General features: G+C 35.2%; 3 protein-coding genes across 3 annotated transcripts; 2 read left to right on the forward strand and 1 right to left on the reverse strand.

The window, feature by feature from the left end:
- The first annotated feature begins 652 nt into the window (after window positions 1-652).
- LOC145205361 (protein THEM6-like) lies at window positions 653-2926 on the forward strand. Its single transcript, XM_080078060.1, has 3 exons — window positions 653-968; window positions 1405-1616; window positions 2473-2926. Exons 1-3 carry the CDS (start codon window positions 716-718, stop codon window positions 2725-2727), a joined length of 720 nt encoding a protein of 239 aa, XP_079934186.1. The 5' UTR covers window positions 653-715; the 3' UTR covers window positions 2728-2926.
- A 2192-nt stretch (window positions 2927-5118) lies between these two features.
- Window positions 5119-9997, reverse strand: LOC145205158 (actin-related protein 10-like). Its single transcript, XM_080077813.1, has 10 exons — window positions 9759-9997; window positions 8723-8943; window positions 8164-8316; window positions 7482-7610; window positions 7338-7412; window positions 6745-6873; window positions 6576-6675; window positions 6273-6358; window positions 6061-6192; window positions 5119-5583 (listed from the first exon to the last, which is right to left on the reverse strand). The coding sequence occupies exons 1-10, from the start codon at window positions 9895-9897 to the stop codon at window positions 5413-5415; spliced, it is 1335 nt and encodes a 444-aa protein (XP_079933939.1). The 5' UTR covers window positions 9898-9997; the 3' UTR covers window positions 5119-5412.
- A 3383-nt stretch (window positions 9998-13380) lies between these two features.
- On the forward strand, window positions 13381-21995 carry LOC145204800 (uncharacterized). The gene is made up of 11 exons (XM_080077387.1): window positions 13381-13773; window positions 14088-14183; window positions 16791-16934; window positions 17841-17932; window positions 18022-18208; window positions 18604-18805; window positions 19430-19563; window positions 20019-20102; window positions 20665-20750; window positions 21063-21179; window positions 21570-21995. Exons 1-11 carry the CDS (start codon window positions 13420-13422, stop codon window positions 21667-21669), a joined length of 1596 nt encoding a protein of 531 aa, XP_079933513.1. The 5' UTR covers window positions 13381-13419; the 3' UTR covers window positions 21670-21995.
- Window positions 21996-22145: the final 150 nt, after the last annotated feature.

Raw genomic sequence — 22145 nt, forward strand, 5'->3', positions numbered from 1 at the left:
AATTGGTGTTAGGCTAACTATATAGTTTACTGCCACGGGCAGCGAAAACAGTGTTTAATTGCCACAACCTGGCTTTGGGCTATAATGTTCGCACAACATATACTTTCGCAAAATCATTTTTAGGAGTAATGTTTAGTTTTCGTTGCTATTCGTTACTGTTATGCTGTACATTGTGAACCTAGTGTAACCAACGAAAGTCAAAACATGGTTTTAAACTTTGACAAAAACAGAGTTAGTTAAAATCTTGTCTTGTCCCTAAAATGCAGTATGAGAGGGGTATTTATAAAATAAAAGATATGGTAGTAAAATAGTTGTTGGGAGAAAAGTATAGCTTAGAAAAATCGTGAATGGTCTTTGAATCTCGAACTTGTATTAATACAATCACAAGCTGATAGATCTAAAATTAAAGTTTTCAACGAAAATGCAACAAGAAATACGCTGCTTTGACGTCAGCATCGTTTAATTACATAATTGACTATATTTACGCAATGGGGAAAATCCCAGCGACTTCGTGTTTTTGAAAGGGCGAGGCATTTCATGTACTTTTTATAACACGAGTTGGATTCGTGTCTCGTGATTTAGGCCGATGAAAAGCTAAGAAAAATGTGTATAGGTACAAATAATTACAGATAATGTTGGAAGAAAATATTTATTCATATGTTTAATTTCAGAATATTTTTTACCATTTACAAATAATTGTCTATTATTGTTACAAATGGCGTCAGTGGAAAATTTAACTTTTGCTATTGGATCGGTTTTCGCCGTAGCATGGTACTATGCACTGAGCCATTTTTGGGAAGGTTCGGTCTATATCAAGTGTATGTGGATTCTGCTGTTTCTGACAATAGTTTCCAGCGGATTTCTATTATACGCCTTTCGTTTGAATCTTGCGCTTTTGTTTGTCTTATTTCGGAAATTCGGAAGACCATCTAATCCACAGTCCGTGTTTGATGAGCATACATATAAAAGTAAGTGTTTTGTCCTTTTTAAAGTAGGGATAGAATTATGCCGGGGTGTGCGATTCGACTGTGTATCCTGTGACAAAGTGATATTTCAATAAATTGTGGCTTGTAAGATCAATGCAATACCATTGCATTTCTTTTTGTTTAAAACAAATTAAGTTACTGCACTGAATGCACTTTTTGTGACAAAATATTGGCCTTCTGTGTATTTTTCTGTAAATGGTTGGTTAGAGTTTTAGTTGGTTTTATAGTGACTTGAAACAAACCAGCTTAAATTAGTTAGGGCACAGGGGTCTAATAAGTATGGATTTGAAAGACCTTTAAGTTAATGCCATTGCTTTTTTTAATAGTTTGCTGTAATTTCTAAATTCAGCTACACTTATCTGAATCAAATATGTACACAAAAAATAGTTACAAAACTCAAACAAAACAATGCTTTTAGGTGTGGTCCTGCCTTCTGATTTGGACGTATTTTTACACATGAACAATGCAAGATATGGCAGGATGGCTGACTATGCCCGCTTTTCATTTCTTTATGAAACTGGAATTGGACCTGCTTTAACATCACAGAATTATCTTATGGCAATGACAGCTTCAGTACTAAGATACAGGCGGTCACTGCAGGGGCTGCAAAGATACACGATATCAACCAAGGTTAGTACCAATCCTTCCTTTGTAATTTGAGTGTATTTCACTTGGTGACACAATTGTACTGGGCAAACACCAACCCGGAAATAGCTGCACAATGTTGAAACAGTATGGAGAGCACTATTGATGTAACATGACTAAGTGAGCCACAGCTATACAGCATTTTGTAACTTGAGCTCACCACTTATACAACTGTAGGTCCAATCTAAAGGGCTCACTTGATACTGAGTGATCGTTGTCCGAGCAGCACTGGTTTTACTTAAGTAACAACATCAATTTCATTCATTTTATCGGCACAGTGTTTTAATTACTGTGGTATGACTACTGATCTATCTATTTTATTGTGTACACCCTTTTTATCATGTATACTCTTCTCTATTTGTGGAGAGTCACTAATATTCCTTAACCCTACTGAATGAGCAACCCTACACGCCTTAGAAAACAATCTTTTATCTGTATATGTAAAGTCTTCTAAGGTCTTTCAGGTGACATCTGTAACTGTTCTTTATAAAGTTTATTGCTAAAAAATATGGAAAACTCTTGATCTATGAATTTCACGTTTTCATCACATCACGACTATGTCATTGTAAATACACTGTTGCTGCCAGGCATAACGTATTAACAGAATTTTTAGCTCTTCCGGCAGTTTTTTATTGTAATATGCCAACGTATGGGACATCGAAACGTTGGCATATTACAATAAAAAACTGCCGGAAGAGCTAAAAATTCTGTTAATATGTCATTGTAACTTTCATTGAAAGTTGAATTTATTGGAGTAATTAAGTTTATTGCCAATCATTCTCTTAGCTTTATTAAAATTGTAATTTAATTTATTTTACAAGCTATGATTTTCTTATTTCAGCTGGTGTACTGGGAAGATGATGCATTTTACTTTGAGCAAAAATTCATCAGCCCATTCAAAGACATAGACAATTTTGTGTACTGTGTCATACTGTGCAAGATGAGTGTGCGTGGAGAATCAATACCCAATATTTTGAAAAAGTTTCTAAATGTTGACGAGTCTCCTCCAAGACCGGTTGTTTCTGCTGAGCTTCAACATTTCATTGATTACAACAGAACCTCAAGTCAAAATTTAAGAAGCGAAGCTACCAAATAAACACTTTTTTATTCTTTGCTATGTTTTACACAGAATGTTGCTTTGAGATTACCCCAAACTTTTTTTAATTGTGCTTTGTACCTATATTCCATATACCTACATTTTTTGTTAAATTCAGTGTTGCCTGTGGATCTACTGATAAAAGTTTTAAGATGAAAATAACGGCCTAAAGAGAAAAAAAAACACAAACAAACAGTGACATGCTTTGTTGTGCAAATGTTTCAGCAAATGCTAATGCTAATATCAGTGATATGAAGGGCCACATCAGTTACACATGTTTATGTCTACTTCAGGTAAAAGTGTTGACTAAGGGTTGAAAAACAACAACTAATAAAAGCTGATAGTGGTGGCCATAGGCGTAGAGTTTTAAAAAATACCGGGGGTGCGACTTTTGATAATTGACGCCGATGCCTATGCCATGTGCAGTATTTGTACGGGTATAGGACCAAATACCACCTTTTACGTGCTTTAGCCTGTAGTTTCTATAAAATTAATTTGCAAATAGTCACTTGACACAATTTCTTTGTGTTCGATCGGAACGTTTGCTGTGCGTCTGATAACGTCTGATGGAACGAAAGACGATTTGCCGAATCAGCAATTGTGTAACGATTTAGTTACGGCGGACAATAAAAGTAAAAGCAATTCACGTTTTAAATTCACTGACGCCTAAACTTAGGTCACCTTGGATCAAGTTTAGACCGTTGCAGTGCTTTGCAAACGGACATTAAACAAGCTTAGGAATCAATTTATTTTTAACTATTTCCCAGTTATTTTTTATTGCAGAAAGTTATTGCCACAAATAATACTAAAACGTTAGTCTCAGTGCTGCCAATGAGAATTTCAACAAAACCCAATTAAGACTCCCAGCAAAATAACCCAAGAATTTAAATGAAAACCCAAGATTGCAAAATGTGGTTAGAAATGCAATTAATTAGGAAATTTACCCCTCTTCATTGACAAATTTTTGACAATTTACAGTCCAGAAATGCAACTTTACAAACTGGTAGGAAATGAAAGGGAATATTATGTTCAATAAAATATGCAGCAATCGCCATTTCACTCTTGGCTGTTTGATGATCATAATCTGTTTTCTTTTTCATAAAATTAGTAATGTCTACACTGTAGACTCTACAGTATATTTAGAGTTTTTATGTTTAACAAGCATTGATTTATTTGTATTTTTAAGTGTAACGATTGCTTTCCCTGTATACTATCTGGAAAGAATTAGGGTCTAGAAAATAAAAGAGATGATAAAATGGTCTAAACACTGCAGCTACCCGAAAAACTTTTCTCGTTAAAATAGTTCTTACATATATTTATTTCATCAATAAGACTCAAAACCCAAGAATTGCTATAATTTTCTAAATAAAACCCAAGAACCCAAGACGTCAAGTAAAAACCCAAGATCTTGGGGCAAAACCCAAGCTTTGGCAGCCCTGGTTAGTCTCTATGTCATGTTTATGTTGCATTAAAATGCCCGTTTATTGCGAAACAATTACAATTGTTGCGTTTCGACCGACGTCTGTTAGCATGAGTGCGGGCGCATTTGTTTAGCTGGAAACACGTTCTAAAACCGACGTAACTTGAAAAAGGATGCGATTTTGACGTTATACAAAGGTCAAGGCCGGGGGTGCGCGGCACCCCCGTACTCTACGCCAGTGGTGGTGGCCATAGGCGTAGAGTTTTACAAACTACCGGGGGTGCGCCTTTTGATCTTGGAAAACGATGCCTATACCATGTGCAGTATCTATAACCGTATAAGACCAAATAACGACGCTTTTTACGGGCTTTAGCATGTAGTTTCTATCACATTAATTTACGAATAGTCACTTGGCGCAATTTCTTTGTGTTCGATTGGAACGTTTGCTCTGCGTCTGATAACGTCTGATGTAACGAAAGGGCGATTTGCCGAATCAGCAATTTTAACAACGATTTAGTTTAAAGTAACGCGTTACGGCGGGAAATAAAAGTAAAGCAATTCACGTTTTAAATATAGCCGACTATGTATTGTTGACGCTTAAACCAAGGTCACCTTGGATCAAGTTTAGGACGTTTCAGAGCTTTGTAAACGGACATTAAACTCAGCTTAGGAATCAATATATTAACTATTTTTATATTTATTTTTATTTGCAGAGAGTTATTGCGACAAATAATACTAAAACGTTAGTTTATAAGTCATGTTTATGTTGCATTAAAATGCCCATTTATTGCGAAACAATTGCAATTGTTACGTTTCAACCGACGTCTGTTTAAACAATGGCGTGAGTGCAAGCGCATTTGTTTAGATGGAAACACGTTTTTAAACCGACGTAACTTAAACAAAGATGCGATTTTGACGTTATAAAGGTCAAGGCCGGGGGTGCGCGGCACCCCCGTACTCTACGCCAGTGGTGGTGGCATACATGTATTTATTATTCAGTGCTTTGTGTGGGGAAAAACATAACAGTTTTTCAAAATTTTAGGTAAATGTCATTTATAAATTGATGCGTGCCCATTATTATTGAAATTTAATTCATATAATGCACTATTATATATTTTGCCATAACACAACATGATTATGCACATTACAATGACAGCTTTACAAACTGTCCATTCATGCACCAGAAATACAACACAAAACAATGCATTGTATAAACCAAAAACATCTACACAATATAATATCATGCATACTCCAACTAGCAGGAACTATTTGCTTGGTTTAGAGTGAGTGTCTAAATGTGCAGTTGTTGTGGATTTCCGAGAAGGGACATGGGACGTTGGGAACTTTTTGCCAGTTGGCAGAGTGTTCGGCCTTTCTGGCATCTTGTCGGGTGACTTTATGTCAAGGACACACCAATCTGGCAATCTGCCGTTGTGCTAAACAAAAATGGAAAATATGTTTCTGCTACATATCCTGCTACTGCCAGTGCCATGTACAACTAACAAGTCATACAGTATTTAATATTGTTCACATGTTATACACTTCATGACAATAAAAATTTGCATTCTAAGTGTGGTTTTATGATTTACGTCAGGTGGTCTTCAAAGGCTTTTAAGTTTTAACAGATGGCTGCATCGCTAAAATTTTAAAGCATTGATGACAGAATTTGGCATTTTAGCTAACAGTGACATATGTTAAGGCTGGGATTGTGGTTTTAGACTGAAACAGTTTCACTTTGTGTATCGTTATTTGTTTCGCCCAATACACATTGGTCTGTATGTTGCCCTCAACAAAGAGCAAATAAGTCAGCTGTTTACCATTGTATAATTTAGATGTGTACAAATATGCAGTGTGTAACATAGCTATGTCTTGTATTGATTGATATGAGTTGAATTATTGTTTTTTATACTTACTTGTGTAAAATATTCTTTCGTTATTGAGCGCTTTTCAAAAGTGTCTAGTGATGCAAAAATTGAAGCACCAAGCCATGCCACAAGGTTGGCCTTAGTTGGGGGTTGGTGAACTCGAAACTCACATTCTGAAAGCTGCATGTACAAGTAAAGTGTTATGTTATACAAAAAATAAGATTGTTATGTAGGGCACTTGCAAAAGAAAATTGTGATACCTTTTCGTATCTTTGTTCTTCTTTGATTATTTCCTTCATTTCAAATAAAAGTCGGTGTTTGAATCCTGGAAGAAGGCTTGTTCCCCCTGCATGTGGAAAAAACACATGTAGAAATTTATCTTTATGTAAAAATTTTCATTTTTTGGTAATTGTATGTAAATTAAAAACTTCTAAAAAAGGTGCAAATTTCTTTTTAAATGACTGAATGGCACAAGGTTTAAAATTTTAGTCTTCAAATGACTGAAAGTCACAAGCAGAAATATTTTAGATGGCACTAACTAAATGATATAAACAATAACTTGCCTGTAACGAGAACATTTCGGGCCAATGCCTTTCTCGCATCAATGGGGCACTGACAAAGACTGTCCAAAAGCAATGTGGCCAAGGACATTTTTTCATTGTCCTACAACAAAACATTGTTAAAGTTTCAGACCTAATTAAACATCTGCTAATTGGTGTAAAATTACTGAACCTGTTCAAAGAGGACCTCTGCTGCTTCTTCGCGGATCGGTCCAGGAATAAACAGTCGCGATCTGCCGTCTATTGGATAAATCATATCCGGAGGTCTTTGTATGTCAGTTAATGATGTAGCTTCTTTTTCCTGCAAGATATTCTGAGGTTAATTTTGCAATTTATATGTTTGTACAGTGTTTTCTAATAAAGATGGGTTGCTTTGTTAAAAAAATGAAAACTAAGAAACAAAATTTTAGTTTTATGGGAATACAAAATAGAGACTTAAAATTTAAAAACAAAACTGATTTATTTGCTGTATATATTTTTCAAAACAAAGCTTTGTTAAGAATTGCATTCTGAGTTTTAACAGCAATAAAAAAAACTATGTACCAATTGTTTAAATAGACGAATTTGATTCGGTAAATTAAATATTGGAAAAACTAAGGGGGCGGTTATATTGTTAAGTATCTTGATACAACTTCAAATACCTTCAAATGTAAGAATTTTGTTTTAGAAGCAGTAATGACTTCACTACAGGACTGGTGAAATTAATGACAAAAAAATGATAAAGATTTTCAGTTGGCCAGTAAAGAAATATAAACAAAATTCTACCTTTTCCAATTCTAATGTTTTTGCTGCTTGTATTTGCTTTGCTCGGTGGTACTCAGTCACTAAGCATGCTTTCACCTTTAAATAAAATAATTTAAAATGTTTTAAGATCCCATGAATTAAAGCCTATTATGACAGGTTTTATACCTTTATATCTTCCAGAACAGTTTCACATAACCTTGATGCTACAGGCAGCAAGTTTTCATTCTCAGATTTTATTTTTCCTTTTTCTTTGATTTCATGCATAATTGCATCTTGAATAGTCGCACCTCCAAGCTTTAAAGACACATAACAAAATATGTTAAATTACATAGACACACTGGTATAGTAAATAAAAAAACATGCTGTAATATTGCTATGTAATATATTGGTCATCATTTCAAACACTTATAAATATGGAATATATATTTTGCCCTAATGGAAATCACAGAACTGATAGCACAAATAGAAACAGGTCTGCAGAAAAATGATAAATATTTGGTTGTAAATATGAATAGGCAAATTGGATTCTATTTGAATAAGAAACTGACGATGCCTATTTATTAAGGTGAAATATATCTTTCTGTTATTAAAAGAAACGATTTTTGCTTATTATCTGTTTTTATAAAACAGTCCAATATTAGGCAAATTGGTATGTTGTCAAATATTGGCATCAAAAGTTCATACTGAAGTATCAGCTTCAAACCATGACCATTGTTTTTCTATTAAGGCTGACAAATTTGAAATTTAAGTTGTTAACGATGTGCTACAGTGAAAAGTTTAATAAACACTACCCAATAAATTAAGAGGGAACTACTACATTCTTTGTCAGAAAAATAATAAAGCTTACTGGAGCAGACTGCCAAGCCCACAGCAATGGTGTTCCCTCAACAACCGGAATCACTACACTTTCTGTATGACCACAGTCAAGAACCAGGGCAGTACTTGTTGCAACGGTGAAGCATGCCAAGAGATGACAAGGCGCAAATAACACTGATGGTACCTAAAGTTAAACATCAAAAAAGCATTTCACTCATTTCAAACATAGCACATTCATCTCAAGTTTAAAGCATTGATCATTCTACACAATAAAAGCATTAATCCAATAAACGTTAAAAAAACTGCAGACAGTGCACACTGTTTTGACCTATTAGGTCTCATCATGGCAGCAGGTGACAAATCATTGGGTTAGTGTAGCCATTGAACGACACTCCAGTTTGTTGGGAGTAACATGCCAAAAAGCTATGCCTTACCAATTCTGTGTGATGCCACAACTGAGCATGAACCACAGAGAAAACTGGTTTACAATGGCCAAACAACTGCTTAGAAACCAAAGTAATGTCAGCTCTGTGTCACTGTATCAAAGCACCTAAAAGGCACACATAACTTTTAAAAAAAATGTCACTTACATCAAATTTGGTGAAAAGAACTTTGGCAATTGTCTCGCGAACTTTTGTAGGGTTCAACAATGACTCACAAAGGATAACGCGTTGGTTGTTAGGGTTGACTTGCAAGTATTTGAAGTAAATTTTCTCCAAAAACAATTTAATGCTCTTTTCAAAGTCTGATCCAATGTCATGACCCAATAAAGCTGTGTTGTTTCTTCCAAAAATATAACACACTGGTCCACCTAAAGTCAAGTTACGTCAAATATTATTTGAATTGTTACTTTATCACATTGTTAGTGTGGAATAGTTACGTGAAACAGTATAAAGACTGCAACAATTGTAGTTTTCAGGTTGATGTAATCAGTTTAAAAGCTATATACCTAAAGTTTGCCATTTGTTTGACTTTTCTTTTTGAGAAACTAGAAATTTGAAACATGTTTCCTGACAATATTAAAAAGCTTTTTTTACAAGTATGTTTTTGCACATTGATGTCAACTGTCCGTAAAAAACTAAGCAATTATGAGTCGTATACTATAGTAGGTCGGTCAACAATGCAATTAAGGCATTAAAAACACGTTGTCTTAGCCCAGTATGGATAGTATGGCAACTGCACACCCGAGACTTTTTTTTTCAAGTTTGATTGCACACTTGACCACCCCTCGAAAGAAGCCTTCGGTCAAAATTTTCTGTTGTTTTCTTGCGTTATTGACAAAACATTAGGCCTGGATGCTAAATAACTTCTGTTTTCCAGATTAGTTACATTAGTTAACCAGTGGCGCAATTGCATTTGACGGCTATTTTGAGATTTTGTTAAATATTTGTAAATCGGTTAGCTTTTTCTTGAGGTGGTGCACACTTAACTGGTTCGTGCACACTTGCACACCTGAAAATTCTTCGTGCACACCCGAGATCTCGGCGAAATGTGCCATAAAATCCAATGTGGGTCTTAGCAAGAAATGCAGGCATATTTCAGCCGTTAACGACCAACGAATGTAGCATATTTCAGCCGTTAACGACCAACGAATGTAACAAACAAAAGTGAGGCAATTGATCTTACCAACTTGTTCAATTGTCGTTGGAATAATTGCACGGGGTTCGGCCTCATCAGCAAATCCCAACTTTGTGTAAGCTTCCCCAATATCCAAAACAACCGGAGTTTTTAACCCGAACGCATATCCTTTATTAAATAACGGCATTTGCTCGTTTGGACGTGCCTACATTTCAAAACCAAGACAAAACCGTAGAAAATTCACCTAAAAAACTTTTTCAATTTCAATGTGTTTTTTTGTGAAAAATTGCAAATGCAGTTGCGCGAACATGGAAATCGTATCCAGAACAGAAAAACATATTTTGGTTAGGGGTGATTGTTTTAACAACAACAAAATAATATCAAACCACATGTAACATTACAATTTTTAAAGCCTATATTACGCAATTTTACGTTTTTGCATATGTGCGTTAATCCAGCAATATTTAGACTAGGAGCCGCGAAGTGAAACAAACAGTGCCTCACAAGATGGTGCCAGAAATTCAATTTTGGCGTTTAAGTAGCTTGAACCATTAAGTCTATAGCTTGAACTAATTTAGAATGAAACATGGAACATCCCATAATAACAAATGTATTTGTAGAAATGTATATTCAACTACAAACATATATTCTTCGACAAAGAGTTGATTTGGGAGCAATACCTACAAATTTTGAACAACCCGAACACAGTTGAGTTGGGTTGGGTTTATTTAGCACAATTGCGCTACAATATACACCAAGCCGGAAATAGCTGCGCAACGTTTAGACCAGGGGCGTCCAACCCGTGGCCCGCAGGAAAGTTCTGAGTGGCCCGCGTAGTATTTTTTGAAATGACAACTTAATCGCCTACGTAATTTATGGCAAACTTTCATCCGAAAAATTGACATTTAATTGTTGTTTGCCTTATTTCTTTGTTAATAGAGTAGTAATACACAACTGTTCAAGATACTTTTGCTGCGTCACAATGCGCATTGTTACGCATCACAATTTCTACATTGTTACGTCACAATCTGACTCGTGCTTGAAGAGTCAGTCAGCAGCCTAATGTTGCTTGGTTCATTGAAATACATCTGCATGGTATCAGAGACTCGCGCAAAACGCTTTTAGCAGAAAAACATCTTCCGCACTCTGCAGTGATATAGATTATGCCAAACAGGAAATAAAAAGCAAGTAACGCCAACAGAACTTTCCAAGAAAGATTGACATGTGACTTCAAATCCCCTGTAAGATCAGTAATTTCTGACAGCCATATGGAAAAATCGCTCTGCATTTCTCCATCGTCCATCTCACCGAATATTGCCAAACTTGTTAGAGAAAAACAGAGTCAAACTTGCACATTGAAATGTCGACGTGTGGGAAAAACTTTGTTGACTTAACTGTATCTTGGTGTGTTTATTGTTCTTATAACTGTAAACGAGGATAATACACATTTCTAAGATTAGAATTTTGGTGTGAGGATTTTATGTGGTAAGGATAAGTTCCGCAGGTATCACGGGTTTTGCCTACTTTTCTTAGATTTTCGACAGTTTTTTTCTGTTGTCAATTATCAAGACCACATGAGCGAAAATAGGTGATTCGAAGTCTTCATAAAATTTTCAGTTATATTCTTTTTACACTGCAAAAAATACAAGCAAAAAAGAAGATTATTAGCATTTTTTAGATATTAAGATGGTAAATAAAACGGCATAAGGTTCTAAACAGGTGGTGCACAATCTATTTGCTTGCACCAACTTTTACACATACAAAGCAGGCAAAACAAAACACCAAAATTTCACGCAGTTAATTTCCTGGTAACGGAAGTGATCACAGCAGCGAATTTCATGCTAGTCCCATTCATGCGGACTTGCTAACGTGAGCTTAGGTAGTATTCAAACGCGAGGTGCGTAATCGCTATACGTGCAGAATTTCTTTTGCCCGCTAAAGGAGATTTGCTGGCGGCTGTAACTGTGAGTCACTCGGCCTTGCTGGTGAGAAGAAGGGCACACAATGAAGAGGAAATGGCCTTTCTGCTACAAGAAAATGTTTGTCAACTGTCGCTTTGGGTAAAGTTTGTTTGCGATAGCGGTCAGTGCAGAACGTCAACTACCAGTCTTTGTTTCTTGAAACCTTGGTTACTAACTAATCAGTGTGCTGTGTTTTGAGAATCACGGGTGATGTTTTGACTGGTGTTGTAAAGTTTTATGAGTATATAAATGGAAGGTTTGAACGTTTAAGTGCAGGTAGGAAATGCCATCTGATACAAGAAGTCGAAATTATAAGTCAGAAGTTGGTCTTTGGTAGTTCTTGTATAATTTTAGTTCAAGTTAGTTTTGGTATTTTTTTTCAAGTAGAGAGGTTTTCCAACAAACCATAGAACAACTAAAACGAATGGTCGCAAAAAATATAACTTTAAAACAATGTTTAATAAAAGACACAATAAATATATGGATGGCGTATACATATGCACGAAGTGTTAACTACGTAGTCTTCTATGATACTTGACAACTACAAAAAACGGTTACGGCCAATGTCACGTCAATACTTTTAGAATTTCCACTATGACATCATCAAAGGAAATAATGAGGTCACATGAGATGAACTACAAAAACGTGACATTACAAATCAAAACGTTCACGAAAAAATGTAAGCGCACAGCAAAAGCAATTCCTGTTAACCTAAAAAGAGCTTCCAAAAGCGATTTGTTTTCAATCTTTATCCGGCAGTCGAGGTTACATTACAGTCACAAGCTAAATTGAAGTGGTTTACCACCGAGGTTCGTACTTGATCTTGCTTCCCAATTTGTATTCACAAAGTAGTGTGGTTTTTTAGGTGATTTCCAACCTATTATTAAAGGATTTGTTTCAATTTGCGAGTGAAGGTGTACATTTACATTTAGTAAGTTTCAAGGCCAAAAATAGGTACAGCCACAGGTGTACACGTGTTGGACTGTGTAATTTGCTGTTTTATTTATGAGGTTGGTGTTTTAGGTTTGTGTCAAGTACAAAACAGCGTAGAATTTGCTTGGTAAAGTGGTAAATAATATTGTAAAATAATTTTAGTCTGAACAATAGTGTGTTTTTGCTACGTTTGTAAAAAAGTTGTGTAGCCTACTTGTTACGAAGTATTAGATCATTATCAGATGTATATTATGTAAATAATTATCCGAGATTTTGAATTTATCGGCGAATGAGTTTTCACTTTGCTACGTATACGTAACACAGACGTCATCCATCATACGCAGACTTTTGTTTACAACCGTTAGAAAAAAATCGATTAGGCCGAAAACGCATGCAAAAATGATGGAGTAACCGTTAAATGACCTGGTCTTGTTTTAGATTTTTTTCCAGGAGATTTAAAATGACTTTACGAATTTTTGTTTATTTTTAATTTGTATTCTACATAAGCACGTTTTGCTTGAAACGTCGCAGTAAAATCTATTTACAAGCCACGTTAAAAAGTGTGGCTAGCACGTATGTTTAAAAATAACTGCATCCGTTAGTTCCGGAAATTGTAACAATGTGCTTTTAATATTTCATCCAATATGACACAATATTGTTTTAAGATTCCGGTCCTACGTTGCCTCACGTTGCGTTTCATTGATTCCACGCAATGTATTTTTAATTCCGATACACCGACAGTAATTAGATTTTATTTCTTTTTTTTCTTTAGCTCATAGAAAAAAGGCACGACTGATAAATAAGCGACTTTCGAAATGAGGAACATTGTACCGACTTCTTCGCCTAATCCACCCAGACCAGCCCCCAGGGTTAAAGATAGAATATCACGTTTCGAAGCTTGCCAGGCCTTTGGAGCAGTTGAAATGCCATTGACCACGCTAGCTCAAGTTACTGCAACATTAACACAAAGGCAAGAAGAGCTTAAACAGAAAGAAGACACAGTAAAACGTGAGGAACTCAAAGACGTGCATCCGAAAAGTATGAAGAGGATTTGTCAAGACTCCAACTGCAATGATGTGACCTTTGAACCCGACGAAGGTCACGTGCATGAACTGAGCGACGTGAAAATTGTTGGGATTCATAAACAACAAATGCCGAAGACTTCTTTTGTAAGTTTTAGTTGCATGTATTTAAAAAAGTGAAAATAGGCAATAATAATAAATTTAAGCATTTAAAGTTTTAGTAAAACTGCGAAAAACGCGAGGACCACAATTGCATTTTTTGCAAAAAAATATAATTTTCGTTGAATGTATCGTTATCAAATTAATGTTACTGATAATGACATACGTTAATACAGAAGCGTTAAATTAACAAAGTATATCGCCTTACTCGCCTATTGATAAATACACTTACTAAAACTTGAAACAAAAATGTAGTGCTTGCCGCGACAAAAAATTCTCAAATTCGAGGATTTTTATTTCAGTACTTCATTTTGCTGGTAATGCGAAAAGATGGAAGCAACATTACTGTCTATAGAAAGTGGAAAGAAATGAGAGCTCTACAGAACTCTTTGCAAAAGGTAAGACCATCATACTCATTCAAAAATAAACTAAAACCAACCAAAAATCCAGCAAATCATCAATCATTGAATAAACGTTTACATTTTTCCAGATTTTGTGTGAAGTTATTATTTTGCTCAGGCTTTTGCAATTGTTGCATGTTAGTTTGGAAAAAAACCTTTTTAGTAATAACGTCTGATTTTTATGAATGGTGTAGACAAGTCGTGAGAAAATTGACTTCGCATAAAAGCAAAATATGGTATTTCCCACACACGCGCCCCATTTGGTACAAAACTAATGCTAAAAAAGTTATTTTAATGTATTTTGATCGGACGCGATTAAATTGCTACAAATCATTTGTCTGAAAACGTGCAAAATGTTGACAGTTTATGATAGTTCCGACGGAAGCCTGTTCCTATTCTTAGCAAACAAAACAACGAAATTATTTCCCGTTTCTGAATTGTTACAGACCTACGTGCGGCAAATTTACAAACTTTGCTCCACGACAATGTTTTTTTAATTAATTGGAAAACCGTTTAAGGCGTTTGGGAAGTTTTAAACCATTAGAGATAGTTTACCGGGGTATTGGGAGGAAAATTAAGACCCGACCCACACTAATGTGTTAATTGTGAGTGCAATATTAACGCATGTGCGTCACTAATTGTTGACATAATTGACTGTAACTGTACACCTTCCGATAAAAGCGACAGTCATTAAATTTTAAGTGAAATTGGAGGTTTACATTAAATACATGGATATGTTAAAAGGTCAAAAATGTATTGAGCACGTGCGCATAATGTTGTTTCGAATTCGCAAGAACTTTAAGGTGTTTGATTTCAAAGGTTTTGAAGTTGACAATGTCTTGTAGAGGTTCTTTATAATTATGATTAATGTGTGCCGCTAATGACTCCAAAAATGTACTGGATATATTTTTAGCGCAAAAATGCTAAAACTATTATACCACTTAAAAACTATACGCACAACCTTTCGCAAAACGTGATCTTTATTATTGTGTGGTGTGTGCCGCTAACGACTCCAAAAAATGTACTGGATATATTTTAAAACTATTATACCACTTTAAAACTATACGCACAACTTTTTAGCGAAAAAGGGCCACAAGCTTTATTTTACAACGTAAGCATTCTCTAGGATAAACCAGTGTATTTCACATCAATGCAAAGCGCAATGCTTTTGCTGTAAGATTTTCCGAAAGTATGTTATTGAATCAATGTAAACGTCCATTGACCTCTGGACCTTCCGTTTTGCACTAATGGTCGTTTCCACTTCGTTTGCATTCATGTTGATGTCAAATTGATTTTTGATGCCAACATAAAACGAGTTACTACTTGCGGTTATATTAGGAAATAGCTGTAATGCCACAAAACGCTTCCGTCAAAATTCGTGCACGACGTCCTCAAACGTCCAAAGTTTGTGAATTTTGTTCAACATAAAATCTATACAAATGTTTTCGAAGACTGTATTGTACTATAGCAAACCGAAGGGACCCTTCTTTGAAACGTGACTGCAAAAGTTAAATGATATAAGAAACAGGTTTTTGGCTTTAATTTTTGTTATGTACGATTGTCATTGGAGCTTAAAATGACTGTTGGATGTTTAAGATTTCACTAAAAAAATGTTATTTCGTCATGTACATATTTCCGTTTCGAAAAGCCGTAACCAAAATAAAATGGAACATCTCTTCGCAATTCCAGAGAAAAACACCGGATATATTGCGAATATTATAGTCATATCCATGCATACATCAGATATGATTAACTAGCCCTACCGGAACTGATTAATAGCGTTTCGCAACCAGTTATGCCAATTTAGGTGTAGTTGTTCACACAAGCATACTGTCATGCACTTTCGGAACCGTTACGAATTATGTGATTTAGGGGTTTCAGCCACGCAGTGATAAACATGGAAGAAATAGTTTTGCGCCATGGTTGCGTTTTCTGTCCAATATGCGTGACGTTTATATGCGATGATGTCATTAATGCGTCATGCGTTCAAGAGTAATACGTTACATCAATGCTTAAAAGTGTTATAATGCGTTTTATTCTTATTTCAATGCCTAAAACGTTTCAACACAAAAATACATGATGCAAAATGTTCAACTCAAACTAATAAAAATCGTAAAAAAATATTTTTTTATCTCACGTAATTGGACATGACCACTGATAAAAATCTAAAAACATCCCACCTTGGGAAATCTTTTAATTTGCAAATGTAATTATGACGCGATTGGTTGTGACGTGTCATGTTACGTCACGGAGCGCGCTCTGACTCAGCAGGGCAAGTGTGGACAAACTGTTTTTTTAGTCCCAACTTTTCCAAGAAAAAAATTGCGTGCAGGACAAATTGTGTCGTTGTGACTTTAAAACCGTTTTTAGGGTAAACCAGGGTTTGTGCGATTTTTTTATTTATCTGCACTAACCAACTCCAAATTGGTTTAATTTTAACCCATACTTTATACAACGAACACCTATTACTGTTAAAAAATTAGACAATATTTTTAGCTCAGAACATTTGCAAACCTATTTTTTTGTGCTTTCAATGGCTTGAAATGCTGTTTTATTTTCTCTACATACTTCATACATTGTAATTGAATTTTGTTATTTTACCAGGAAATAGATAGTGACCAGTTCATGGCCGAACCCCGCTACTTCCTCAAGAAACTCAAGAACAAGGCTCTTCTGCAGAGCATCACACATCACATAGGAACGATGAGGCGTTTAAGAGTCATTGACGCAATGAACGTGTATTTTCAGGTAAGCACCCTTCACACTTACAACCTTTTTTCAAAAAACTACCTTGTCTTAAACATTGGGTTAAATACTATTTTTTTCGTTTAAAAACAACTTATTCAAATAGAAAAGAAATAATATTCTAAATTTTGTATCTTGTGAAAACATCATAAGACACTGATATACAATACTTTATTCAAATAGAAAAGAAATTGCAAACTTATATATAGGTTTTAATTATCAGTTTCTTATTAAAATAGAAAAATCATCTTTTTCTCATTCGAATAGAATCATCTTAAACGGATATTTTGGAATAAAATCAGTTTCCCACAGCTTGCGTTTCATTTTTTACGACCCCCTTCGGTTTATATTTGGTAATTTCCAAGAGTTACCGATGTCCAAAAAACAGAATTATATGTGCGTGTTCAGTTCTCAGAAAGCAAAAGATCGTTCAGTGTGCGTGTTAAATTTATGAATGGGATAGTAAAGTACTGAGATGACTCCATAATGTTCGAACCAAATATTGAAGTGAACTAGGTTCAGGTCATGAGTCAGAGGTCACGCAAGGGGTCATCGATGTTTTTCCTGTTAAGTTAATAAATGTTGCTGCGAAAAACAAATGATTTTTTGGTGCATTTGGAAAAATATAAAAAATTACCGCCAAAATTTTGTGACGTCATACATCATGACGTCATGGCCGCTTTCTGTTTGAAACTAGAGGAGCTTAATTGGTGGTCTTCAATGCGCTTTTAAATAAAATGAAACAACTCATTTAAGGACTCGCTGACACCGGATATTAAGCAGGTGGTTAAAAGTGGTTTTGTCACGAAAAAGAAATAATCAAAAATAAAATCACCTCATTTCTGTGTTAGGGATAGGCGCGGCTTTTAAGTATCACTTTTGACCATAATCTGATGTATTTTGCCACAGGCGCTTGTCTACTACAAAAAACTGCATTCATACCCTGTGGTCGAGGACTTTTTCGCGCCTACGGACACGGATCTAAGCTCTTCGAAATGGTGGTAAGTAGATAATTGTAACTTTTATCCACAAATTTACTTCAAATTAGTCCACGTTCGCGGTCAATAACAGTTTCATTGTTACGTCACAGCGGAGGTGGTAAGACCTACTTTTACGTAACCAGCTCGCTGACCACGCGAAACGTTGAGATCACAGAGAGCAACTTTGATGGAACCGATGGAAGGTCGGACGATGGTGACTGGCAGTCGAGTACATCGAGTGATACTCTTGACTCTGATGACGGTAACTCTGTCGTTGGAAGAATTTCTTCAACCGCGGTGAGAACAAGGCCCAACATTAAGTGTGTTAAAAAAAAAAATTTAAAGTTGTTTTAGTTCGTTTAAGCGAGTTTTTTAAATATATTATGTTTGTTAATTTTTGGCAATTTTTTTCTGTTGTTTAAAAATTTGGACAAACCGGTTTAGTTGTTGTCGTTAGGCATTTTTATTCTCAAACAGGACAATTTAAACCCAACGAAGCCATATAGAGTAACAAAAAATAAGTTTAATCGAAAAAACAACTGTTAAAAATAAATTAAAATGTAAACAAAACTAATTTAAACAGCATTTTGCCATCCCAGTGCCTAAAAAACTCAAAAAAACGCTATTTTCCTAACATTATTTTTAGCTTATTTGTCAGCAAAGTTTTAATCTGAATTATTTATTTCCGCCAGATGTCGCTATACAGCACTCATTTATCTGAACCCGACTTGAGTTCAATCTCGACACGTGACTCTATCGATATTTCGCCTCCCACCCAATCAGAAGTCTACGTTGCACTCGAGAATCACGTGACAGACGACGACCAATCAAAACAGGGCATTATTTCGCTGAGAAAAAAGGAAAAAGTTGACGTTTTGGCCAAAAGTGACAGCGGTACGAAATTTTCTTTTTTTTGTTTTAAGAAATAAAAATTTGTAAATCTAACAATTTTCAATATTTTGAATCTAACATCTAGTAAAGAAATCTGACATACTAACTAATTAAATAGCACAGTACGCCAGGCCCATTGAAGGCATTGTACCGAATCAGCCGGTCATCAAGCATTCACCACCATATGGCAAGGCGTAGGCTATGTATATGAGAATGCTTGGTGACCGGCAGATTCGGTATAACGCCTTCATAGGGCTCGGCGTACTGTGATTTATGTATGAGTGTGTCGTGATCGCTGGTCTGCATAGACGCTTCAGGGCTGATCCCAGTTATGAATTTACTTTCATCTCAATTAAATTGCAATTATATTGTTAAACAGACGTTTTCATTAGTTATTATAAATACAAAGAGGTTAAATTGCCGAAAGTTGTTATTAAATTGGTTCCGTTTTGCTATGTTATTAATTTATTTGTCTTTGGTACTTATAATTTGATTTTTGCGAAGATTAATTTATAATTCCTTGATCTTAAATTACTTCCATACTAATCAAATAAGTTTAATTTCAATTATTTTAACGCAGTATATATGTGAAACAAAGTTTATACAACGCCATGCATTTTATTATAGGTTGGTGGTTTGTGCGTCGCATCACAAGTCACGTGGATGATGACGAAACAGGAGAGACGGGTTACGTACCAGCCGCATTTTTACGCAGAGAACACAATTTGCTGAGTCATGCTTACTCACAACCACTTTTAAAGGTAAACCAAGATTTAAAAAACATATTTGTGATTTCCTTTAAAACATTACTGATAGGGTAGAGATTTTAAAATACAGTAAATCTCGGTTAATTCCGACCCGTTGGGATTAAAAATATGTCCGGATTAGGCGAAGATTTAAATCTTACCACATTAAAAATCATTTATACGTCCAGTTTTGTCCAAAAAAATCCGGATCAAGCGAATTTTGGCGAAAAAATCCGGATTAAACGAATTGGTTGAAACGAGGTTTACCGTATGAGGGAAAATTTAAATTTCGCCCTGAAGTGTAAATTAGGCCTCTTGGGTGGATATATGTGCGTTTTGGGGCTAAATTTTGTTGTCAAAAGTAATAAAGGGGTAAAAAGGTAAAAATCGTAAGTCTATGGTAACATACACGAAAGAATGAAAAAAACTGCAATTTGATCTGAAGTTTGACGAACAATTTTTTTCTTTAGACTTCTGCCTTGTTGGCTGAACGCCGAAAAAGCTTCGATTCTGTAGATGCAACGTCACCATCGTCGTCTCGTACTTCCAGTCAGGTAAACAATAAATTTGTGTGTTGTATTTTGAAGGATATTAATTGGTGCCCATTGAACAACAAATGTTTGGCATACAACTTCGACTTGCGAATTAAAGCATTTTTTAAGCCAGTGGTTCTCAAACTTTTTAAGCATGCGGCACTTTAAACAACTAAAATTTTCTTCCGTGGCACACTTCGCAGGTAAACATAACAAAAGTTGAACAAATTAAAAATGGTAATTTTTAATTTTATTGTCATGGGTACGGATGCTTTTAATAACCAATAACAAACATATGAGCATGGAAACTTTGTCATGCACACCCGTATTTCGTCATGAAGTCCTAAAACAACAAGTATGTTTGCACTTCAAAAAAGGGAATATTTCGCGGCACACTTGGAAATCTCTCACGGTACACAGTTTGAGAATCACTGGTTCTAAACCCTAAAAAGGTTGTGCGGTCCGCAGAGACGTATAAAATTTAAGCAAATGTGAATCAGTCGATTTTTGTGCTTTTGCTATCTTTTTATAACAGTCATATAACCGTTTTGAACATTTAACTAAGGTTATATTGGTATTACAGGGTTCCTCATCGACAAGATCGTCTTTAAGTCGACACCACACGATACATTCCACCCTCTCATCCGACGATACAATCAGCCGAACAAGGTAAGAATTTCTCTAATCAAAAAATGTCATGTCTTCAAAAACAAGCTTAATTCTGTGAAGTCAATAAAGTTCGTGAAAAGATTTCGTGATTACGTAACGGGTTTCGTGATTCCGTGAAAGGTTTTACTGAGTTCGTGAAAAGGTTTCGTGAGTGCATACAATCGACAAATAAAGATGTTTTTTATTTCCAACAGTTCAATTTTCACGAAAGTTAAATATGATTCGAGATATAAAAAAGTTATACAGAACATTAAACTAGGCTATGTCGACCTATCTCTGAAACATTTGTTAAACTTTGTGTATTTATTTCAGTTGTGAGTACATCAGCAAGTTGGCTTATGTGGCGAAAAACAGAGACGAATTGAGCTTTGGTGAAAACGCGATTCTTAAAGTTTTAACGAAAAACGAAGACGGCTGGTGGCATGCAAGGTAAACATTTCCATAAAATAGCCAAGTTATAGAAGTTCGAACCTTGAAATAATAAGCATTCCAAAAAAATAATCAAAAAAAGTATTGATTTACTAGAGCTCATTGCAACACACACAAAGCTAGCATTAATAATTTTTAAATCATAAAAGATACACTTCAAATTATTTGTTCACAATGTAACAAATAGCACTCGGTGTATATGATACATTAGAGTTGTAAGTCGGGCCGGGTTCGAGCTTGATACAGGCTAAAGACACTCTTGACCTAGTTTGTGCCTCAATTCGGCTCTGATTTAGAACCACAATGATATATTTAGGTGTTCATTTTTACTAATGTATTTATTTTTTGTTTTCAAATTCAAGTAACATAAACTTCATTTTTGCAATTTAGATATAAACACCGCGAAGGCCTTGTTCCCGCAGTTTTCCTGAAGAAATATAACGACCCAATTAAACGACTTAGTCTTGAAGTTCTCAAGATGCACGATTAAAACTCTCTTTTTTTAACTTTTGTTCCATATTTTTTCTTTCGTTATGTTACCTTGTCATTTGTGGTTGGTAAACAAAACAAATTTACCTCAATTTTCGCCACTAATATTTATTTTTTGCCATACTTTTTAAAACTCTCTATATGTGTTCTATATAACGACGATCTGTTACACTTTTCAGTGATATTGTGTTGTTTTTTAGTTCCATTTTTATTTGTGTGACTATTTTTCTTCTTTTGCGCCACTTTACATCGTAGTTTTACCTGACCGCCAGTGGCCACAATTATCTGTGTTTGTTTTGCTTTGAAATACACATACGCACTGCCAAATCCTATTGGTGTGGCTGTAATATCAATATTGCCTGGCCTTGGAAAACAACATAATGAGTCAGGGTTACTTTAAGTTTCAAAATTTTTTAAAAATAAGAAAACTTGAAATCCCGCTTTGGCCATTAGTGTTTACCTTAGCAACTACAACCC

The sequence above is a fragment of the Phallusia mammillata genome, chromosome 8, assembly GCF_965637545.1.
Source record: "Phallusia mammillata chromosome 8, kaPhaMamm4.hap1.1, whole genome shotgun sequence".
Taxonomy (NCBI): Eukaryota; Metazoa; Chordata; class Ascidiacea; order Phlebobranchia; family Ascidiidae; genus Phallusia; species Phallusia mammillata.

Bases quoted from the DNA above. Each gene is read 5' to 3' on its own strand.
- LOC145205158 (XM_080077813.1), bottom strand. From the start codon at position 9,897: ATGCCGTTATTTAATAAAGGATATGCGTTCGGGTTAAAAACTCCGGTT. The intron at 8,944-9,758 runs GTAAGATCAATT...ACTTGACTTTAG, and splicing joins AACGACAATTGAACAAGTTG to GTGGACCAGTGTGTTATATT. The intron at 6,359-6,575 runs GCAAGTTATTGT...TTCCACATGCAG, and splicing joins CCGAAATGTTCTCGTTACAG to GGGGAACAAGCCTTCTTCCA.
- LOC145204800 (XM_080077387.1), top strand. From the start codon at position 13,420: ATGAGGAACATTGTACCGACTTCTTCGCCTAATCCACCCAGACCAGCC. The intron at 18,806-19,429 runs GTACGAAATTTT...ATTTTATTATAG, and splicing joins TTTGGCCAAAAGTGACAGCG to GTTGGTGGTTTGTGCGTCGC. The intron at 19,564-20,018 runs GTAAACCAAGAT...TTTTTTCTTTAG, and splicing joins ACTCACAACCACTTTTAAAG to ACTTCTGCCTTGTTGGCTGA.
- LOC145205361 (XM_080078060.1), top strand. From the start codon at position 716: ATGGCGTCAGTGGAAAATTTAACTTTTGCTATTGGATCGGTTTTCGCC. The intron at 969-1,404 runs GTAAGTGTTTTG...CAATGCTTTTAG, and splicing joins TGATGAGCATACATATAAAA to GTGTGGTCCTGCCTTCTGAT. The intron at 1,617-2,472 runs GTTAGTACCAAT...TTCTTATTTCAG, and splicing joins GATACACGATATCAACCAAG to CTGGTGTACTGGGAAGATGA.